This window comes from Lipophrys pholis (genome assembly GCF_963383615.2).
Source record: "Lipophrys pholis genome assembly, chromosome: 12".
Lineage (NCBI taxonomy): Eukaryota > Metazoa > Chordata > Actinopteri > Blenniiformes > Blenniidae > Lipophrys > Lipophrys pholis.
In genome coordinates this window covers 21,191,332-21,212,422 of record NC_137641.1, presented here as the reverse complement: position 1 = coordinate 21,212,422, position 21,091 = coordinate 21,191,332, and the positions used below count along the sequence as shown (strand labels likewise).

The following is a 21,091-nucleotide window of genomic DNA, read 5'->3' as shown; positions in this document are numbered from 1 at the left end:
ATTATTATATATGAACATGTGAGCGCTCTCCATGAATTATGTTGATGAAATAACATTTTGCAATGTATGACCCTAATCCCTCACCCCTTTTTTGCCTCTTCTTAATAAGGATTGTCAAGTAAATTAAATTTTCTAAACCCAGCCGATACTGTGTTATTATATATTAATAGTTAATATATGCCAGCCATGCGCCGTCTATTATGTTTATGGATGATAAACTAGTTGTGGAAAGCTGAGACATTTTTCTGCTGTTATTGCAAAGGGAATTAAGGCTTAACCACCAGGCAAGTCCATCTCTCTTTCCACCGATTTTATTACGATACATCCTTTCATTAAAGAATATCTGCTTTATTATAATATGATGTAAGTCAATCCTTAGCAGAAATACATTGACTGGTGTCTTTATAAATGATGCAAGCTATTTTTTTGTTCATCTATGTGAATTATACTCGTCCAGATGAATGTCTGGTGCTTGAGGCACAAAACCATTGGATACTTGAAAATACATACATGTAAATGAAAATATGCAGGCCACCTCCTGAAGGTATTACATTTTGAGATGAAAAATAAATGCATTCAAGAAGATAGATTCACTTTAATATTGTGCTCATATTATTTAGAAAGAGGTTGGCGGTTACCCAGCTATTGAATTGCTAATCTTAGATGATGAGGCTGCCTGCCCTTCGTATTTTGCTTCATTTGTTCTCCTAAATTGGATGCCATAGCAGTGATGCAGTTTAAATCACGGCGGACATCAAATGTGCACCTTTTGGGAGTAGACTATTATAAAACAAATAACCAAGATGGTGGGAACAATGGCACTGGATGAACCATTGGGAGTAAGACTGCGGTGTTCAATTGATGACCTCATTGCAACTAACAAATATGTCAGAGTTAAAGGTCAGTGCCTTTGTCATTGAGGCATTGTTGTAAATGATTTCTGCTCTTTAGCTTGCTGTGTCCCGGCTTTGCTTGGAGCTTTTCCATCCTATCAGCCCGTGCTGCTGATAAACCTACAGGATTATGGACACGCTCCTCTTGCTCTTGCTCAGAGACGATTAGCTCAGGCTGGCTCCTCTGGGAGAGGAACCAGAGCTACAGCAGCCTCTGGGACACACTTCAGATAAGTCAGGCTGGGCAGAGGAAAAGGATGGTTTATTTGGAGGATTAGGCTACATGGAGAAGACAGATTTCCCTCTGATTCACTGCATTTTGGAAGAAAAAAAAAATGGACCATATTAATAATATTGTAAGCAATCTGTCTCAACAATACTTCTGCTGCAGGAAATTCAAACCCAGTAAAGTCTGTTGTGAACCAAAAGTCTCCAACAGAACTGAATTATTAGAAATCTCAGCTATTAAATACCACATCTATTTTTATGCAGTCAGATTGTTATCGCAAGCAATAATTTCACAGGTTCGATGCTGTAGCAGCCCTATAGACAAGATTGTCAGAGGAAAACTGGTAAACATCACCACCTAGTGGAAGACTTGTGAATAGGAGTGATTTTATCAACCAAACTCTCATATGAGCAGACGAGGCTCTTTTTGGGCTCTAGTTGGGAAATTACAGGCTAAATGAATAAACTCACTGGCTTTGTGTGATTTAAACACATTTTTAGAGTTTAATATGCAGTGTTGGGCCTTACAGTGGTGTAGTGGTGAGCACACTTGCCTCACAGCAGAGTCCCCAGTTCAAGTCAGCGCTGGGGTTGGGTAGGTCAATCAGTGTGAAAGTTGCATGTTCTAGCTGTACATGTGTTTTCCTTGAGTTCTACTCAAGATAAATTGGTAATGGCGAGGGACGGCTGGATGTAGTTTTGATGCATCTCGTGAAAAAAGCACCACCTTATTTTTCATTAAAATATTGTGCATTTATTCAACAACAAGGCACTCTGTGGAATCCAGAGAATAGAATATACTTCAACTGCAATGAGCTGTTAAAAAAAATTAATAAATAAGCAAGTTGAGCCACTGCTCCCAGGTTAACAGTGGAAATAATACCAGGTCTCGGGAGACAAGGTGTGCAGATGTGGGAAAACAAACCAGAATGTTCCAACAGGTAGAATTCCCCTGATAATAAAGCAGCGCAGAATAACAATATCCAACCAGAGAGTGAGAGAAGCACAGCACTGCTGTAACAAAATCCTGCAATTGTTTGGAGATAAAAAGAATCTAACACCTTCATCGTTCAGCATAGCTTAAATTGAGGCCTCTGCATATTTTTTTAAGAATAGTGTAATAACATATAAGACGTAATCAAGGTAATAAATATCACACTCAAATGCGAAACGTGCTTGTGTGAGAGGAGCGCAGGACAAGTCCTGCATCTTCACGCCACACGTGTCTCAGGACATCAAACAGTGTAGTCCAGCTCCGCGTTCAGATTCGTGTACATCTCATAGATGGCGTCTACAGTCGGGGTGTAATTGACCAGGAAGTGACGGACGTTTGCCAGACAGTCTTCCTCCTTCCCCTCCTCTCCTTTCGACAGAGCTTTGAGGAAGTTAGACCTGTAGGGAGCCGCAACTAACGCAGCCTGCAGAACAAAAAAAAACAAAGAAGTACAGATTGGAATTCAAACTATTAATGTTTGAGTGCATCTTAAAATAAATGGAATACAACGGAAAGCAGCTGATGTTTGAAAAACATTTTAAGACAGTGAAGCTTCCATATAGCTCAGAATCCTTACACGATCACCTTATCCATTAACTCAGGGGGCGGGCAACTGATTTTACCAGCACTGCAGAGACTTAAGTTTACTTCAGTTTTGCTCGATAAGAAAATTCTCTTGATGAAAAGCAGTTTGTGTCACTTTTTGTCAGTCTTTCCCAGTCTGTTAATCATGATTCATTCTTTCTAAATTTCAACTTGTTATTATGTTGATAACAAATATATTTTTTCAACCCCCCCCCCCCCCCCCCCCCACACACACACACCCACACTGTGAATGCAAAGAAACTTTCCCAGTCAAGGTGTCAGAAACCACGTAGCAACCAATAATGTATAAATGGTGAATAATATTAGAATAATAGACCACTTAAATGTAATAAAGCCAATAAGAACTTGCAAATATGACATGCATCATGCACACTAACTCTCATTTGATTTACAATTTCCCAGTGACACCCTGAGGGCCGGTCAAGCAGATCCAATAAAAGAACGTGTAGCTCCCGGTGCCTTATGATGCCACACACAACAACAGCTTACTGATAATGTTGATTAAATGCCGATTTTTTTTTTTTTTTTTTAACTTACATTGAAAATCTTTTGCACTAGCCAGCCGTGGTATCTCTTCAGAGCGTGCTCGTAGGCTTTGGTGACATTGACCTTCATGAGGTTGGGATTGTTCTCATCTTTTTCTCCATCTGCCAAACTCTGCAGCAGAACCTGTATGAAACGGAGACCCCTGGTGGAGGAAGGAGGTATTGTGTGCTTCGTGTCACAGGTTCAACAAACAGCAGGACACGAGAGGAAGTTCAGGAGGAATGTGCTCACCTCTTCAGCCACATCAGAGCCAATGTTGCACCGACTTTTGGCCATTCCGTGGCATAGTCCTGCCTCTCTGCCTCCAGGATGTCCTGCAGGGTCACGTACTTTGCAGGATCCTTCATGTAGACTGCTTTAATTTTCTGAAAATGCACATGTTAAGTTGAGTTTTTCCCCCATGTTGGGCCTTCGGCAGTAAGCCCTGGCTCATGTTTCGACTCCCGACAGACACGGCACTCGCGCAGAACAGACAGATCCGTATCTCACCGTTATGTTGCCATTAATGTCTGATTTGATGAGCGAAAACACTTTTGATCCCAAGCAGTCTGGAAGAGAAACAGACATCGGAGTAATAAAGTATGAATGGCTCAGAGGGGAGGATAAACAGGATTCAGTTTGTTTTTTTACAAATAGAGACAGGGGGAGAATGGTCACTCAGTGAAGTCACAATGAGGTCAATGTGTGCTCTGTTCACAGAATAAACAAAGAGTTTCTCTATCGGGGGGGAAACAGGCGCAGCTGGCTCACATCCACACAACTGCTCCATGTCTGTGCGCGATGTAGAATAAATAACCAGTATGAGGAAGACTTCAGGATCCTCCTCATACTGCTGACAGGTCATTGTTATCGACATGTGATGAGGACCAAGTCAGCAGACTGTGAGCCGCCGTGACAGCCGCACAGTCCGGTCACCGTATGCGCGCTCACGCGGAGTCCAGGTGGATCCGGGCGGCGGACACTCACCGAAGAAGGCGGGGAGGTGAGACACGGCGTCCAGGAAGATCCTGGTGTCCACAGACTTATCCGGGGGCAGCTCTTTGAATTGGTTATCCAGTAAGAGAGACATAGTGCTGCCTTCGTGACGCCGTAATAACGCAGCGGTGGCGGCGCGCAACTCTGCGCAGGAAACAACCCGGAACTGAGTTCCTGTCAGAGGGGAGGGGAGAGCCAGCAGCCCCGATCAGACCCGATCACCACTGCCACACTCCTCCAACAGGTGGGGAACAACCAGCAGCAGCCCCAGATCACTGCCACCGTCCTCCAACACACGGCCGTGATGGAAATCAGCCCCACAAATAAAGACACCGACACACGCAGTTATGAATGATACTTTATTATACCCAAGGCAGGGACTGTTTTCAACCACAGAGGCTTGAAGTTACAGGATGTCATGTCTGCAACCAGGGGGGGAAGGAAGGAACTGAATACATGCACTTTATTTTCTTTTTTTTATCATTTGAACCAAGTAGTTTGCCCACAGCTGCAATGCTAATAACAGGGAACGAAATGTGCCAACACACTGTATTCTAGTGGTTTGTTATGTGTAAAGAACATGAGATGACCATTTTATCTTTCAGTGTTTGCCATCATAATTAGAGATTAGTCACACCAGGAAGTCACTACATTTTAAAGCCAGATGTACTTCCTGACAAGTGGAATTCAAACATGGGTCTTTTAATACTCAAGGTCAAATGAGAAGAGCACTGATGAAACAAGATGCATGACTTCAATCAAATCACAAAGTTTTCAATAAGTATGAGGAAGATGTATTTAGATCTGAATAAGCTTCTGAGAAGAGTGGGCCCAAACAGCAGGGTTGAGTGTCTGTTTAAAGGCCCATTATGTAATTCTTGCATCCGGTGGTTATGAGTAGAAGGTAGGAAGTTAGTTTAGAGTTTTTATATTTGAAATGATCAAAAATGGAAGCCTCTGTTGTCTTAACTCCCCAGTCTGGACTGACTAGATAAAGGGTTGACAAACTTAAACAGGCTTGGGTTTAGCTGGTTGACTTGTTAACTATAGCATCTCTACCATCAGTAAAAAAAAACAAAAAACATACACATCAATTCGATAGCTTTACGATCATTTCATTTTATTCTATTCATTTGTGAAAGATTTGAATTGAATACCTTCATTTCAAACTGCCTTAAATCAATGGATTAAAAGTAATATGACTTGAGATGTAATTCATTCTCGTAAAAATGTATTGGTTTTCTAGAATTTGAGTCTGTAAATCATTAAAATTATTGGTTAAAGAGCAAAATCTGAGCTGTTAATAATTACTAAAACTTCTCTCGGTTACATAACCTGATGAGTAATTTCTATCGCTCTGGGGAGGTGTGCCATGCAGACAAATGTCTTGTCCCTTTTTTTCATTGGTATTCCCTTATTAAAAAAAACTATTTCTTTTTATTCACTGCAAGAACAATACATTTCCCAATTCTTAGTGAGGATGTTAGAGGGAACGAGTCATACCTGGGACATTTTTATCACTCACGGCCAAACTCACAGGTGAAGTACCTGCTTCATTTAGAATTGATCACTGAGCCGTCTGGACCAGGTTGAAGTTGTATACATGCTCACACTGAGAACGGTCACAGTGGCTTTGGCACAGTCATGCTGATACTATGAAACTAAGGTAAGTAACTTATTGCTTCCTAAGAGATACGGCTTGATTCAAGGGGAAATCTTCCAAACTCGAGTGAAACTAAATTCACTGCAGTCGTGCGGTCGTATCCTGGTTCTCGTTCCTCCCCTGGTTCAAACACATCTGGCTCACAACTCGAAACTCTGAGTACGCAGGTAATTTATCGTTTGGCTGTAAACCACGGCGGTACGTATTTGACCACAGAAGCATCTAAAACACTGGAGTTACAGCACCACGCTGAAGAAACGGAGATCACAAGTAGCCTGGAGTCGGCCGAGACGTCCCAGAAACCTCAGAACAAAACGAGAGCCTGAGAGGAGCATTGTGTTAAAGGAAAGCTTATGAAAATAAACACCGATATTTTCTTAGAGGTATGACATACAGTTTATAAATAGAATAGCATTTGGATTATTCTGATAAAGAATTACATGGATACATACATCTTACATATTCGAATAACGCTATTAAATTGATTTCAAATGGATTTCACACTGGCCTTGCTGGCCCTCATGGCTCACTCATACACACACACACACACATACAGGCACGCACACATTGTTAGTATGGCTGTAACATTGTAACTCCAAAACTCCTAAGCACATCTTCACCCGGACCGTGCAGCTGCAGGAGAGACTGAAAGCTCGTCCTCCCTCAGTGCTGCTGGCCTGAACACGACGCTCGATACACTGAAGCCGTTTTTCATCGTCACAGTTTGCTCACGAAAACAAACATCTGAACGCTAAGCAAGCGGCATCACGAGGATTCAAAAATAAAATACTGTCATTGCCTCTTGAAATAACATTTAATATTGCAAAAACAAGTGAGCCAGTGCCACCGGAGTAGATTTAAGGTTGATCTGTTTTCATCTTTAACGTCAAGACTATTCTAGAGTTTTGGTCCTCACTGACAGTACACTTCTGCCAAACAGAGATAAATCGGACATCATCGAACAAAAGAGATAACCTGATGTCCACTTTAATACGATGAGGAAAGTGTAATGTCAAAATGCTTGTTCTAATTTCTATTTGTTTTGATACATACATGCGACAATGCACTTTTGGAAACTGAGTGGAATCAGTGAGGTAAAGAACGGTAACAGGTTGTTTTGTTAGGTATTAGTATATTACAAAGAGAATAAAATAAATAAGCTTTTGATTGATCCATAATTTTGCATTGTATATTTTGTTTTGAATATATTCAAATGCATACACAGATTAGTATGGACAAACCAAAAACCTAAACACTGATTAAGGATAGAAGTTTGCAATGTACTTGACGGATAGTTTGCCCGACGCGTGTGAAAAGTCTTTTGGTTTTTAGTTGTTGTTTTCTTTGGTTGTCACAGTAACGAGTTGCTTGGCAGCTTTGGCAATGTCATAGGCGCACTGGATGACCTGCTGAGTGACCAGCTGGATGTCCGCCGGGCAGGGGTTGTGCTCTGCGGCCTTCTGGCACTCTCCGTGGAGCCGGCTGGCGCTCGAAGTCAGCAGACAGAGAGATCCTCTCACCGTCTCGGAGGACGGCCTCTGCGAGCGTGGAAGGGAGGGAAGATGAGGATTTGATGATAAGCGACGGGCATGACAGCGTCCATAAATAAATGCTCATTGTGGTCAGTTAAGGCACAGGCACTGGATGTGTGCGAGAGTGCACATAAAACAGAGTAATCATATCGACAGTGCACATAAAAGGAAGTAATGCAATCAGCAGGGCCTACCCATACAGACAAGTCATTCTAGATTCCCTTTGGCAGTTTTCAAACAAACAAGAAATCTCTTTTGACTCGGGATGGACACAAAGCTGCAGCTGGGTTTCGCCTCACCTTTGGAAACAGGGCGGCCATCTCTGTCACAGCCACGCAGATCCTTTCAGAGCACGGTAGAAAGCTGCAATAGGATCAAGACAAAAGGATGAATGGGTGAAAAACCACTCCCTTTGGCTTTTAAAAAAGAAAAAGAAAACGGTGAGCACAAAGGAAGCAATGTGACATTTGTTGTCCTGACAGTCGTGCCCCTTCATAATTAGGAATGAATCCCAGGATCAAAGAGGTCCTGATGCCAAGTTCTTACAGTAGTGGTTCTCCTAATCTTTTGACGTAATGTCTTGGTATCTTCTGCTTTCTGTGAGCTCTTCACACAAACACACAGACGTGATGCACAGCATAAAGAGACATCACAGTGCTGACGGCGAAACACCGACTCCTCTACAGCTGCTGCTGCTTCATACAATAGAACACACGACCAAAACAGAAGCTGTCTGTGTAATTAAACTGCTGAACCTGTTACCATGTTAATGTGAAAAATAGTCGGAAGTAGCGAGGGCATAGACCGACGTTTGAATGCTTTGTGGCGGGGTTGAATTGCAACGAGGGGTTTTATGAATATTAGGTAGGAACGAATGAGTATCATTACATGTAATAAAAAAATTCTAATTGTACCCCGTCTTGTTGGTACAATCTAAACACAGCATTCATATGAATCCTCCTACCATGGTCAAGGTTTCTATGAGGATGTTTTTAATGCAGCACTTTTCATTTCATTTCATTTGCAGTGTTTAACCGCCAGCCAATGTCACTAATCTACTTAATTGAGTTACTCCAGATCCAAAGCGGTGGTCCAACCTTCTCCAAGAACTCCGAACTAATCAGCTTGAGTAAAGCAGCATCATGTTGTTATACAACACAGCTGTTGCAGCTTTCAAAGGAAACAGTCTTTATGGCCATTGAACTGGGAAAAAAGGAAGAAAAAAAAAAAAGTATCTGCAGAATTTGAACTAAATCTGAAAGCGTACTTATCTGGACCCTAAAGAGCACAGATTAGGCTGCGAAGGCATGCATTAAGCCGATGATAGCTCAGAGGTGGTATTCTTGCGAACTTCTTCTTAAGAACTAAATACTGGGTATTTTCCCCTTAAACAAGATATTTTTAATCTCACTCCATAAATTTAAAAAGAATGAAAGCAGTGAGCAGTGTGAGGTTCAGGTTACCCTTGCAGTTGCTTTTCAGCAAAACCTGGGCCATTTTAAACGCACAGTTTGGACGTTACTCCAGCTTGCATACAGCATCTTCCAGCTGTATTCCAACAAACAGGTCTCAGATAACATGTTGACCGTATAAACATTGGAAATTAAATACAGGAAACTCGGAACTCACTGTGGATTTGGTCGACCACAGGGTAAAGTGCCATCACATGGTGTTTGTTTCCTGTCAGCTGCATGCAGCAGACACAAAGCCGACCCCCAGCAGACACCGTTTGTTAAACATGGGAACACAACCAGGCTAATAGGACCAAAGTCAGAAACGTCTCATCTGTGAAACCTGACTGCTGTTTGCGTTCTACGTCAGGTCAGGTGCTGCCTCCCTCTTCCTTCTCAGGTGTAAATCACTCACTGGTTATCTCTCTGGGAGGAAAGTCCACAGCATCCTGACAACAGCTATTGAGAAGCACTGACCGAGAAGCGGCAGGACTTTTTGTTGCATTCTTCAAACAGCTAAAAACCCACAGCAACGGGGGGAAATATGTGACGCACATTGACGTTTCATAGCAAAAGACGGGGCTTTAATAATTCAAGTACTTGCTTACTTTAAATAATTTGACTTTTATATATTTAGCTTGAACTACTTCATGTTAAGTATTCAGTACCTTTCATGTTTGGTCTCCTGGGCAGCTCTCAGAAGCTCCTGGATGTTTTTAGTGATCTGTTCTGTCTTACAGATGACATCCTCTGTGCACGGCAGGGTGGCATCCTCCTCGCCCTCCTCTTCTGGGTCCCCTGCGTCAGAGGCCGGGAGAGGGCTCCTACAAAAGTAAAGGAAAAATTATAACTGCAGGCCGTGTAATTCACGAATTCAACTCCCAACTATTGAAGCCACAGTCAATGGTCCAAAGCAAACCAGCTGTCAGGTGAAACAATATTTTCCCTAGAATGAAATAAAAGTCCCATTCAGAGAACTAATGGAAAACCAGCTGTGGGGAAGCCATTTAAAAAGAGGTGTGGACGACACTACACTGAAAGTAGGAGTTTCTTTTTTTCAAGCATCTAAAAGTGGTTTGGTTCCACCTCCAGTTGAAGTCAAGCAGCTTTCGTCACCGAAATATTTCAACCCTACTGAGAAACTATTGAAGCTATAATCCTTAGGGGAGCCACAATGTCAATCAATCAAGGACGGCCAGATCTTGGATGAGTGAAGCCACTTCTTTCTCTTCCTAATCAATTCATAAAAGGCTCTCACACAAGGAAAGAATGCAACCAACTTGCCAAAGCTTAACTTCAAATATCTTGAATGGCCAAACTGATAATTAAAACAAAAAGGTTACTGCAGAGCATTTAGATAGTTTGGAGAAAATTTCACATACTGTTTTTAATTAAATACTCTCAAACTGGCATGAAAATACACAACATTTTATATTATTTTTTTTAAAATTCAAGAAGTTGTTTTAAAACCGTTCTTACACAGCCTCCTCCAGTTCTGAGTGGTTGGGCGTAGTGTCATAGTCGCTCTCCAGCATGGTGCTCTGTCCTTCCAGACTGCAGCCCTACAGGGACAAACCAGGAACTTATCATCAATGAATTACAGTATATGCAACTGAAACGATTTATACACAATATAGTGCAGCTATCGACAGCACATAAGAAGTAGAATCATGCATTGCTTATAAAAAGCTGGAGTATGATGACACATTTCATTTTGAGCAGATGAAGAGGAAAAAGACTGGAAATACACAATGAGGCCATTGTGCCATTAAAATCATACCGCAGTGGATGCGATTAGTAGATGCAATGAAATACTGCTGTGAGCTCTTATATCAATAAAAGCACATTATAATGAACCATTTCATGTTTTCATTCAATGTATTTTGTGAATAGGTCTGCCGTCAAAACACTTTCTCTATAGTACAATTCACTATCACTTGTGGCGTTTACTGGGAAAAAAAGCTGGGATTGTTCAGATAAGTGAACTGTAGCAGAGGCACTGCGGTGCAGGCATGCAGACAGGCAATATCCGACAAAAAGCAGTTTGAAGACGCAGGTCAGTTGAGAAAAGACTGTGGGGTCAAGCGTGAGGACAGTTTTAACCATCCCCTTGGGGCTGCCTCTGAGCCAAGGGGAGTTTCAGTACTTAACCCTTCGAGATCTCTCATCCCACGACCAGGACAGGGAAGAGGGGAAGGTAGGGAGGGAGGAAGCAGCCGTCCCCAAAGGACCCCTACCAATCTAGAAAGGGGTCAAACCAAGTTGAGCATACTCTATTGAGATGCAATGAATGATTGAATGAATGCATGATTGAAAACCAACACCAGCCCCAAGCCAGGCATCATCACTGTAGATAATCAGGAAGTGAAATATTGGCGCCGCGGCGCTTACATTGGTGGGGAAGGGTTGTAAAACCACTCCGTCGTCATGACGAACAGTTTCAGCTCGGTGGGGGTACTGCCTCGGGGTCGAGCCGGTCTCGTACATGGACATGGCGCGGCCTCCACGGGGCTGGTGTCGACCGAACGGCCCCTGGGGTTGTTGTTGTCCGCTGGGGGGTTGCCATCGCAGGCTTGTGTTTTCAGTCTGCAGGGAGTTCAGCTGTAGAAACAAAAGATCTTTCAATCTTACTCTAGCTGGGGGCGGATCTCCCTCACAAAACCTGTGCCAAACATCAATAATAGAGTGGAATACAGCTAGGCCTCCAGGTGAAAGGCAATTCCTCCAGCTTGATTTCATCTGTTTTGTTTTTGGTTCTCTTCAAGGTCTTTCTCACAACAATGAAATGCTGACACTGTACATTGATAGCATCTTTTGAAGCAAAACCCAGTGAGAAACTGCAACAAAGGCAGTTGCCCTTGTTTACATAACAGCAGTAAGTGAGTGGGAAACATGATGTAGTTCAGAGTAAAGACAAACACACAAATTTTCATGTGAACTATTGACGTACCGTAAACAAATAACCTTGGCTATTTGATATGCAAAGTGCAACATGTAAGACGAGAGGCATCATCAAAAATACATCTGGGATTCTGATGCGTTTAAGAGAAGACGTATGACGGGCAGAGAGGGACTAGATCTACTCAGCAAACACACAAGCTGTGTGCAGTTTAGCTTTGATTATAAAGAAAGCAGAGCACATTAACAAATCATAGATGCTGGGCACTGATATGTCAACTGAGAGGCTGTTTAAACTTGCCGAAAATGCCATCAGTAGATATTGTAGATTATCAGGCTAATGTCTGAGATATTAGTGCTCACTCTGTCAATAATGTGAAAGTGGTGAATAGTGGTTCTCTGAATGTTTACAACAGAGTGAAAAAGACCCAAGTTAGTGTGACCTTGTAACTGACCTATCAGAATTTGCATTTCGAGTTGATGCAGAGTGCAGTGAGTCAGCGAAGAAAATAGGTAAAACATGAAATGAGCCACCAGGAGGAGACAGTGCATTGTGTTATCTCAAAGCACAGAGAAATGGCACCGAATGGCAAAGGCTCGAAATATACCAAAAACAAAGACGGAGAAATGCTTCTTGTCTTTTTTGATGTAAACAACATACTGGTTTCCGTGTCGCAGGATGAAGTTTACGCACTGGAATTAACTGAACTGATTGTTCACATTGTATCCGGTCACAAATTGACAGGAAGTGGAAAAAAAACCCCAATAATCATTTACATCTGGTCTTTTTGAATAGTTCTCAACATATTTCCAGAAAAAGACAATCTCTAGGGTCGAGTGTGGACAGAAATCTAATAAAAAGAAGGCCCGCCTCAAAACGTTAGCAAGTAAAACTGGAGAACTTTGCATACTGGAGTGAAACAGTACGCCTCTAATCAAATCACAACTAAAATAATTGCAGCACTGCCAATATCTTTTACACGCCTTATGGCTATGGTACGGATCTAATTCAGGAACAATTCTGTTAAGAAAAACTCTTCGGTTTATAATTTCCACATCGAAGAGGTTCCCGACTGATGGCTGCTTGATTATACTGAAAATCCTGAAAGTCCTCTGTGATAACCATTCATGAAGTGGTGCTTGGTTCTCTTGAAATCTACATGAATGCTCTCTCAGTTTTAAATTACAAAGACCTTCAACAATAAATCCTGCTTTGTTTTGCTGTTTCAGTGCACTGTGCAGCGGAGCAAGTCTGCTGGCGGTTCATAGTCGCCATAGAGACTTTAACCTATCCGGAAACACTTCATTCATTTACTGATACAACTATGGATGGGATTTTTATTGATTTGACATTTTAAGATAATGTGTTAAGAGTCAAGGAAAGGGCTCCACACACTCTTCCGTACATTTAATCTGGCATGAAGCTGACACGGAGGAAGCAAATGGTTGATTGCAAACCTCAATAAAATCCACGGATGCACGTATGCTGCACCAACTGGAACTAACCTTGGTCTGCATCATCCGCAGTTCTTCACTGAGGTGACAGTTGACTTTGAGAAGCTGTTGTATTTTGGCCTCTGATGCGTTGAGAGCACTCTTCACCTCCATAAATTCCTGCACAGTGATTGGTCCATCTGACAGGTCAGAAGACTCAGAGCTCTGCAGTGAAACACATGCACTCAGTGAGTCATTTGCTGTAGCGAATTGATGAATAGATCAGCATATTGGCACTAAAGGTACGAACAGACAAAAAATAATTATATCTACCTTGGTCCTTCCATCATTGCAGCTGTCCCCACATGTGGCCTCTTGTACCGGATCTTCATCTGAGGCCACGCTGTCGTAATCTGGCTGGTCATTGTCCTGGCTCTCGCTGTTATGGCGGCTGTCTATTCCCTGGAGGATCAGCTCCACGCTCTCTGAAGGCAGAGCCCAAGATCACAGGATTACAGATCAAACATCAGTGCTGGCTACAGAAAGCTGTTTCAATCAAAAGCCTAAGGACCACTTTTTTTTTTTTTTCCTCATTTACTGAATCCCCAAAAATCTCCTCACAATCTTCCCATAGTATGCATGGGGATGGAAACCAGCTGTGATGTGGTTTGCTGTAAATTTCAAGATGCAAGACTTGTCATTATTAAGTCCTTATTACCACATGGGCCACATTCTGATTGTAACCCGCATAGCTGTGGTTACATGCTCCATGTGAATTGCTTAAACTGACTTCTGCATCTCATTTGTGAAAACCAGCATATTGTTTTTTTATTGCCTACATATTGTTTTTTTCATATATACTTTGTATTTATAAGCTAATGATCAATTTTACTGCATAAAATACTATGAAAATGAAAACTAATGTATTTGAGAAAGTAAAAAAACAAATGTTCATCGCAAAACTGAAAATCACATACCTTTAGGACTATCACATGAATTTCCCCACTGTCGTCGCTTAGCATCCGTTAAAATATCAATGACCAGAGTGGCAAATTCATGAGCGCTAAATCTTGCCAATTTCTGACGACCCTGAGGCAGTAAATACATAAAGAACATGTAGCAGAGAAAATAATGATTACATGAATCACATAGAAGAATTGCATTTAAACCTTAGGAACAAAATGGGTGCGATGACTTGCCTGGTTTCTGGTGGACGAGTATTCAGGATTCACAGGAAGAAAAGGCACTACTGTCGTGTCCGTTACAAGCGTGCTGTGGTTCTGAGTGGCTAACCACACTTAAAAAAATAAATAAATACAAAAAACAAAGTGAGATGCATGTGAGACGGGCATTCAGACCAATCCATGATAGCATTTATATATTCTCTTCAATGCTCAGACGTCCACCTGCATCCGTTTCTCTTCGATCCACTTCATCATAAACATCCATGGCAAGTTCTTCAAACTGGTGGTTACTGAGCTAAAACAAGATCAAGCAGAGCAACGTGTTCAGCTTTCATAGGACTGGCAATAAGGAGGACGCATTCCAAAGCTCAACGTAAACATATTATGTGGAAAATTGTCTCACCGACTGCAGCTTCTTCTTTGCAGCTTTTGCAAACTCGGACAAATCCAGACTGCTTTAGACAAAAATATTCACATTTGGTATTTTGTTAACACTGATTAAACTTTGCTCACAGAAATACTATTGCAAAAGTAGCACACATACTTACTTATTCCTATCCATTCAACGCAGCACAAAGAAATAGAATTAAAAATAGGATTGCAATAATATCGTGACATGGAGAGTAAAGCACAAGAGGAGAGCAAGAGCTGCCTTTTGAAAGGTAAATAAACAACTACAGCTTGAAGCACAGCTATTACCTGTCTGCCATCTGTGGGATGATGAAGTGTTGACCATTTCTGTGATCTAGAATACAAAGGGGTGTCAATACCATAGAGGATGTTACAACATAAGCGCTCCGATTCATCGCTGTGGATGTGCTTGATGTATCCACTGTACCTACCTGGCCTTCGACCACACAGGTAAAAAGTTAACCGGTCAGTGAGTTCATACTGAATCTCCACAAGCCTCTCCGCCAGCTCCTGATGTCCAGCTTGCCTGCAAAGATCACAAACAAAGGATCGAGTCTTTGTCTCAACATGTTTCATTGAAGCTCATATAAACACAAGCTGCTTCTTCAATGTAGAAGGTCGAGTTTTCCTAAGTGATGCATTGCGAGCTAAATTAATTAGAAGGTGCGTTGATCTCTGAGCTTTTTGCTGCAGCTCATACGAAATGTACAGCAGCTGCTTTGATGGCTGATAACACAATGGAATGTCTTTAGTACAATGACTGATCCCATCAGGAGGTAAGAAGGACTCATACACAGCACAATGTAAAAATCTCTCACAGTATTTTATGATTATTTTGTAAATTATGTGCTATGATAAATGTGCAAAAGGGCCACATTAATTTCCTAAATTGATTTTCCAAGTTTTATTATAGGCTCCTCGTTCAAACCTCTTCTTTACTAGCTCTACTCGGTCAGCAAACATCCTGCACAATGGAACTTTTCCTTCCTCTCCCCCAACAATCACTCCCTGACTGAATTAGTCCGACAAATGTGACTGGTGAGTGAAAATAATGTTCATTGTAGTGCGAGAAATCTCAAATATTCAAGCTATTTCAGCAGGAGAAAGCAGTTTTTTTCCCCCACTCATTCTCTGCCAATGACTGGTTTCTTTCTACCCCTTGCGTACAAAGTAATAAAATCAGCATGTTGCAATTAACACGACGTGTATCATATTCTTCATTGAGTTTGTACACATGGTTGCAGCGTCATAGGATGTGTATCATTTCCTGTGACATAGACACTAGCCAGCTGTGCTGCGCCTGTTAAAGCAATGCATTGAAGCAGCACTAAAGTTACACCCGACAAGTGCAACACTGGTGAAAACCATTGACAAACAATCATGTTTTCTAATAGGACTGAAAACCACAGAGCTCCCCCAGAAACCATTACGGTTAGTCACAATTCGTGAACACATTTTACACTTTAAAAACAGGATGTGGTGTCTTTTAAATCGTGTTTAGATGGTGGGAAACTTTTCCATTACTAATAGAAAAAAAAAAAAAAAAACAATAGCAAGAAAAACAAAAAGACATGTTATGCAAATGTAAATGGACGCCCGGCCTCACCTTGCATAATCAATGGGCGTCTTCCCACTGGAGTCCAGAGCTCCAGGATCAGCTCCATAAACTGCCAGCAGCTCCGCTTGCAGCATCTGACCTGCTTTTGCTGCTATGTGAAGTGGTGTGTTCCCCTTTTCCTGTTGGGTCAATGTAACAGTCATGAAACATTAGTAGTTCTTTTTGGCAATCTAAATCCAACACATTGTTTCTTATACTGCTAAACTTACTGAATGAAAGAAGTTGGCCTGCGCTCCTAAAGATAAGAGTCTCAGGCAGGTCTCCAGATTCCCGGTCCGAACACTGGAATGGAGTTGCTGAAAGAAAATCAATAAGTACTTTCTTTTAACTGGAGTGTGAAGTGAATTCACACTATGTTGGCTTCACAAAATACACCTGCACTCAACTAGAACAGAATACATAGCGAGGCTGGAATTATCTTTTGAGTTGTTCACTTTTATCTTAAAAAATTATCAAATTAGGGATAGATGATAACTGAAAGACAGAGCTTTTGTAAACAATAATTACATTATTTTGAAAATTCATGGCAAGTGTGAGCACCATGAACTTCAAGGAAAAAAAAAAAAAAAGCTTCCTAGGTAAAACCTGCTGGCTGACAGGCCCCAACTGTGTGAAGTTTGCATTTTTCCTTCCACGAGCAAAAGACATGGTTGTGAACTGGTGAAGCTGTGTTTCAGGGATGGATGTGAATAATGTTAAAGATGTATTCTGGAGGCTGAGCTAAGTTCCAGTTCTTTACCACCCTGCTCTCAATAAAGTGGGTTACAATATATATAGATCGATGATCAGATTGAAAGTTTAAAATACAGAATATTTTCAGGCATAAGGGTTAGAATAGAATCACGTGAAAACTGAGAGCTGGTCCATGTCTCACCTTGCTGAGGTCTTTGGCGGTGACGCTGTCATCCTCTCGACAAGGCATTCGATGCACATACGCCAACATCTGATATTTAGCCTTGATGAACTCGGTCTTGTTGGGGCTAGAAATCAAAACACGCTCACACGTGAAACTCTGGATCGTTATTACCATTTCAAGTATCTGACACAACAGATCATGAGGTGTTTATGTTTAGGAGACGGCGCCATTCCCGGGACTAATAGTGAAATTGAACACAATGCTCTTGCTGTGGTCTGACGTTGGACACGTGCAGCAGCAGTGCATTCTGGATATTTCTGTAGTTAAGTGCAGATAATGAGCTCTTATGGAAGCTTGGGCAACAAATAATGCCAATGGAATCAATAACCTTGAATTATTTTTGTAACATTGCTCGGTTTGAAAGCTACAATATTCACACTTGACGTTTTTTCTTCATCATTGGACATAACGTAGCTGAGAAAGAGAACTGATACATGTGGAACTATTTTTGTCAGATATTTGTGCTTATTAGCATAGGAAGTGATTACATGACTGTCTACGGGAAGTTGCATTTAAAAACGGAAAGAAAAAAAACAAAACTGATTTATTCCAATGACTCGTATTTTTTGACCAACAGATAAAATAATAATGTCAAGAAAATCCGTCATGATATTTTACGTTATTTAACTCAATTACTCACAACAAAAAAAGGCAACAAGATCCTTGAGTGAATTGATCTTTACTAAATAAACTGAGAACGTATAACAATGAATTACACATGCCAAAGCAACATGTTCTTTGTATAAACCACAATATATCCCCTTATTATTTGAGGTTGGTTCACAGAATCATTGAGGAGGATTAAAAACTATAAAACTTCACGTTTGCTATAAACAGAACAAAATTTCCCCAAGCACTTGGGGACTTCCTCATTTTGAGGGTGAAGCTGCAGTAACAGTAAACCAGCTGCACGTCCTTCTTGAACCAACGGTTCTCAGTCAGATCAGCAAACGAACAACGTAACGTCTGGGAGTATTCCTGAGGAACTAATTTTAGTTTTGCTTCCTTCAATTTAAATGTACGCTTTGTTCCTCGGTTCTTTAAAAGGATCGTGTATCCGGAGAAAAGTTCCTGCTTTGGAAACTCATTGTAAAATATCTTTCTTCTTTCAATTTGGACGGTATAACAGACGTCTGCGTCTCTCGGCTGTGGAGTGATTGAAAGCATCTGCACAGAGCGCGAGGATCGGTCCCAGCACTGTTTATGTGTAGCTGACTGTTTATCTTCACTCCACCAACCAGACACCAGACTGACCCAGTGTTTACGCCAGGCGATGTCTTTGGATGACGACATCACATCGCTCCAGCCCGCTGATTTTGATTTTGTTTTATAATGTTTTCAAAACAGATTTATATGAAAACCGTATTCTAAAATTAACCGAATGAAGCAAAAACACTTACTGAACTCTGTCCTGGGGGTTGGCTTTGCGCTTTCCACTCACTGACGAAGAAGGATCCAGGAGGCTATGCTCCCATATGGAATTGGCTCCATTGCCATACAGCGTTTGGACCATCTAAAACAATAAAGCACGAGTTCAGCAGAACATAAGACGCAGTGCTCGGTGACAAAGGCGATATCCGTTAACCACAAAAGTATGATTATTTAATGATTTATTCAACAAAAATATAACTTCAAATAGCAATTTTCGAAAGAAAGCATAAGGAAACTTTTATTTTTTTCTTTCAAAGAAAACCCATGAAGAAATAGGGAGAACATGCAAGTTTGAGTGGGGAACCTTCTGGCTTTTGAGGTCACAGCGCTAACCACTGCATGACAGTGTCGGCTACAAATTATCCCTCCATCCCTGCAACAACATCCAATTTATGGTCGCTGGATCCAATCCCAGCTTACAATGAGCACGAGGCGGGATACACACTGAACAGGTCACCAGTCCGTCACGATGTTATCTCAGCGAACCAGTCAAACAAAGGGACCTCTCATTTTCAATTTAAACAAACCAATTCACCTAATAGACATGTCTTTGGACTGTGGGAGGAAGTTAACGGCGCAGTGGGAACATGCAAACTCCACACAGAAAACACCATCTATTCATACCTGTACATCCACTTTATTCTACTTTGGGCGTGGGGCCAGACACACCAAGAGACAGTCACGATCACACACACAGGCAATGTTTTGGTGGAAAGAAACTGGAGTACCGAGGCGTGCACAGGGAGAACATGGAAACCCTGCAGTGCTCACCATGACAGCACTGCAACCTACAACCACACAAGTTCCTAAATCAAACCTGAATTACAATGCAGATGCATGCAAGATGAAGTAGCAGGCGAGTCCACATGTTAACTGTACAGGTGGTGTGGATGTTCCCTCACCTGCAGCTGAGACGGAGGCCACGGAGAGTGAGTCAGATGTCGGACCTGAGAGCTGTGTCGCCCCAGACCCCGATGGATGCTGCAGCACTCATCGCAGATCAACACACCCCTGTTCACAGAGGCCCAGCGAGGCTCTGCAACACACACATACACACAAACAAACATAAACACGTAACGATGTGTTATCAGTCACCCCGTGTAGTCAGAGTTAATTGAAACCAACGTCAAGTGGAACTAACGTTAACCATAACCAAACACTTTAACAATGAGACCCAAGTTAATGTCATTACAAAGACACGACTTATTATTTTCTCTCGCTGGTAGAAAAATGCACCGTGACAATTAGCCCTGTGGTGATTCTTGGACTAATTTAACGACGTTTCTGGCGTTAACCACGTCGGCTAATTGTACGGAACGTTAACTTAGTGAGCGCGAGCTGGTTAGCCGCGATGCTAACGTGAAGGCTAGCTCGTTTGGCATCGTACCCGGAGCGCTGCAATCCGCGCAGACCTCTCTGCTTCGCACTCGCTTTGACATCCCTCAGTGGAAAATCCTCACACTCCGACAAGAAGCGATGTTTCTGGGACACACTGCAGCACAGCTACTCGGAGATAAAGACGGGACAGCCCGCCCCGGTAGATTGTATTCTGTAGTCTTTAGCGGGCAAAGCAACAGTGAAGGTCCGCCGCCCTCCCCTCCTACTGTTGAACAAAGCGGTGCCCCGTTCCAACACTCACACTGCCTCCTTGTCTGTCTCCTTCTATGCTTCCTTCTCTGTCTCCTTTTCTGTTTCCTTCACTGCATCCTTCTCTGTTTCCTTCACTGCCTCCTTCTTCTTTGTTTCCTTTTGTGTTTCCTTCTCTGCCTCCGTATTTACTCCCTCCTTCTCTGCATCCTTCACTGCCTCCTTCTCTGCATCTTTCTCTGTCTCCTATCCTAACTCCTTCTGTGTTTCTTTCTCTGTTTCATTTACCATTTCTTCTCTGCTTCCTTCACTGTTTCCTTCTCAGTCTACTTATTTAACGTCTTCTCTGTCTCCTTCTTTGTTTCTTTCTCTGTTTTGAGAAGTGTGAAGCAGAAACGTTTTCTCAGTATGTACTCTAATGTCCAGTACCACTTCAATTAACTTATTATCATTTTAGGGCTAAAAGGATATAGGTGGAGTTTACCATATGTTTACTTGCTCAAAAAATGATGACCATTGTTATTTGTTAACCTTAACAGAAGAAGTGGGCCACTGCTTTTCAGCACCTGGAAGCTGTTTATGGTCAAGAGCCTTGCTCAGGGGCCCACTGTCAAGTCTGCAGTGAGATTTTAAACCTAGTTCAGTCGACACTGGGAGACAGCAGGATCCACCCTGGACGTGTAGCCAGTCTATCACAGGACAAATACACAGAGACAGACAACCA

At 42.0% G+C, this 21,091-nt stretch overlaps 2 protein-coding genes across 4 annotated transcripts; both read right to left on the bottom strand.

Moving 5' to 3' along the window:
- Positions 1-1,139: 1,139 nt before the first annotated feature.
- On the bottom strand, positions 1,140-4,418 carry LOC308117778 (glycolipid transfer protein-like). Its single transcript, XM_080476878.1, has 5 exons — positions 4,234-4,418; positions 3,757-3,815; positions 3,499-3,632; positions 3,259-3,409; positions 1,140-2,539 (listed from the first exon to the last, which is right to left on the bottom strand). Exons 1-5 carry the CDS (start codon positions 4,334-4,336, stop codon positions 2,357-2,359), a joined length of 630 nt encoding a protein of 209 aa, XP_080333004.1. The 5' UTR covers positions 4,337-4,418; the 3' UTR covers positions 1,140-2,356.
- A 177-nt stretch (positions 4,419-4,595) lies between these two features.
- Positions 4,596-20,405, bottom strand: git2b (G protein-coupled receptor kinase interacting ArfGAP 2b). Of its 3 annotated transcripts, none has more exons than XM_080476866.1 (20): positions 20,168-20,392; positions 19,683-19,816; positions 18,750-18,862; positions 17,308-17,413; positions 16,643-16,729; positions 16,422-16,552; positions 15,247-15,341; positions 15,104-15,149; positions 14,808-14,859; positions 14,627-14,699; positions 14,420-14,517; positions 14,198-14,309; positions 13,554-13,705; positions 13,293-13,445; positions 11,280-11,489; positions 11,040-11,129; positions 10,368-10,450; positions 9,557-9,712; positions 7,737-7,800; positions 4,596-7,443 (listed from the first exon to the last, which is right to left on the bottom strand). In XM_080476866.1, the coding sequence occupies exons 1-20, from the start codon at positions 20,217-20,219 to the stop codon at positions 7,234-7,236; spliced, it is 2,217 nt and encodes a 738-aa protein (XP_080332992.1). In that variant the 5' UTR covers positions 20,220-20,392; the 3' UTR covers positions 4,596-7,233. The 3 variants fall into 3 exon arrangements, with proteins under 3 accessions (XP_080332992.1, XP_080332993.1, XP_080332994.1); XM_080476867.1 differs by having other exon boundaries at positions 14,808-14,856; positions 20,168-20,265; XM_080476868.1 differs by lacking the exon at positions 11,040-11,129 and having other exon boundaries at positions 20,168-20,405.
- Positions 20,406-21,091: the final 686 nt, after the last annotated feature.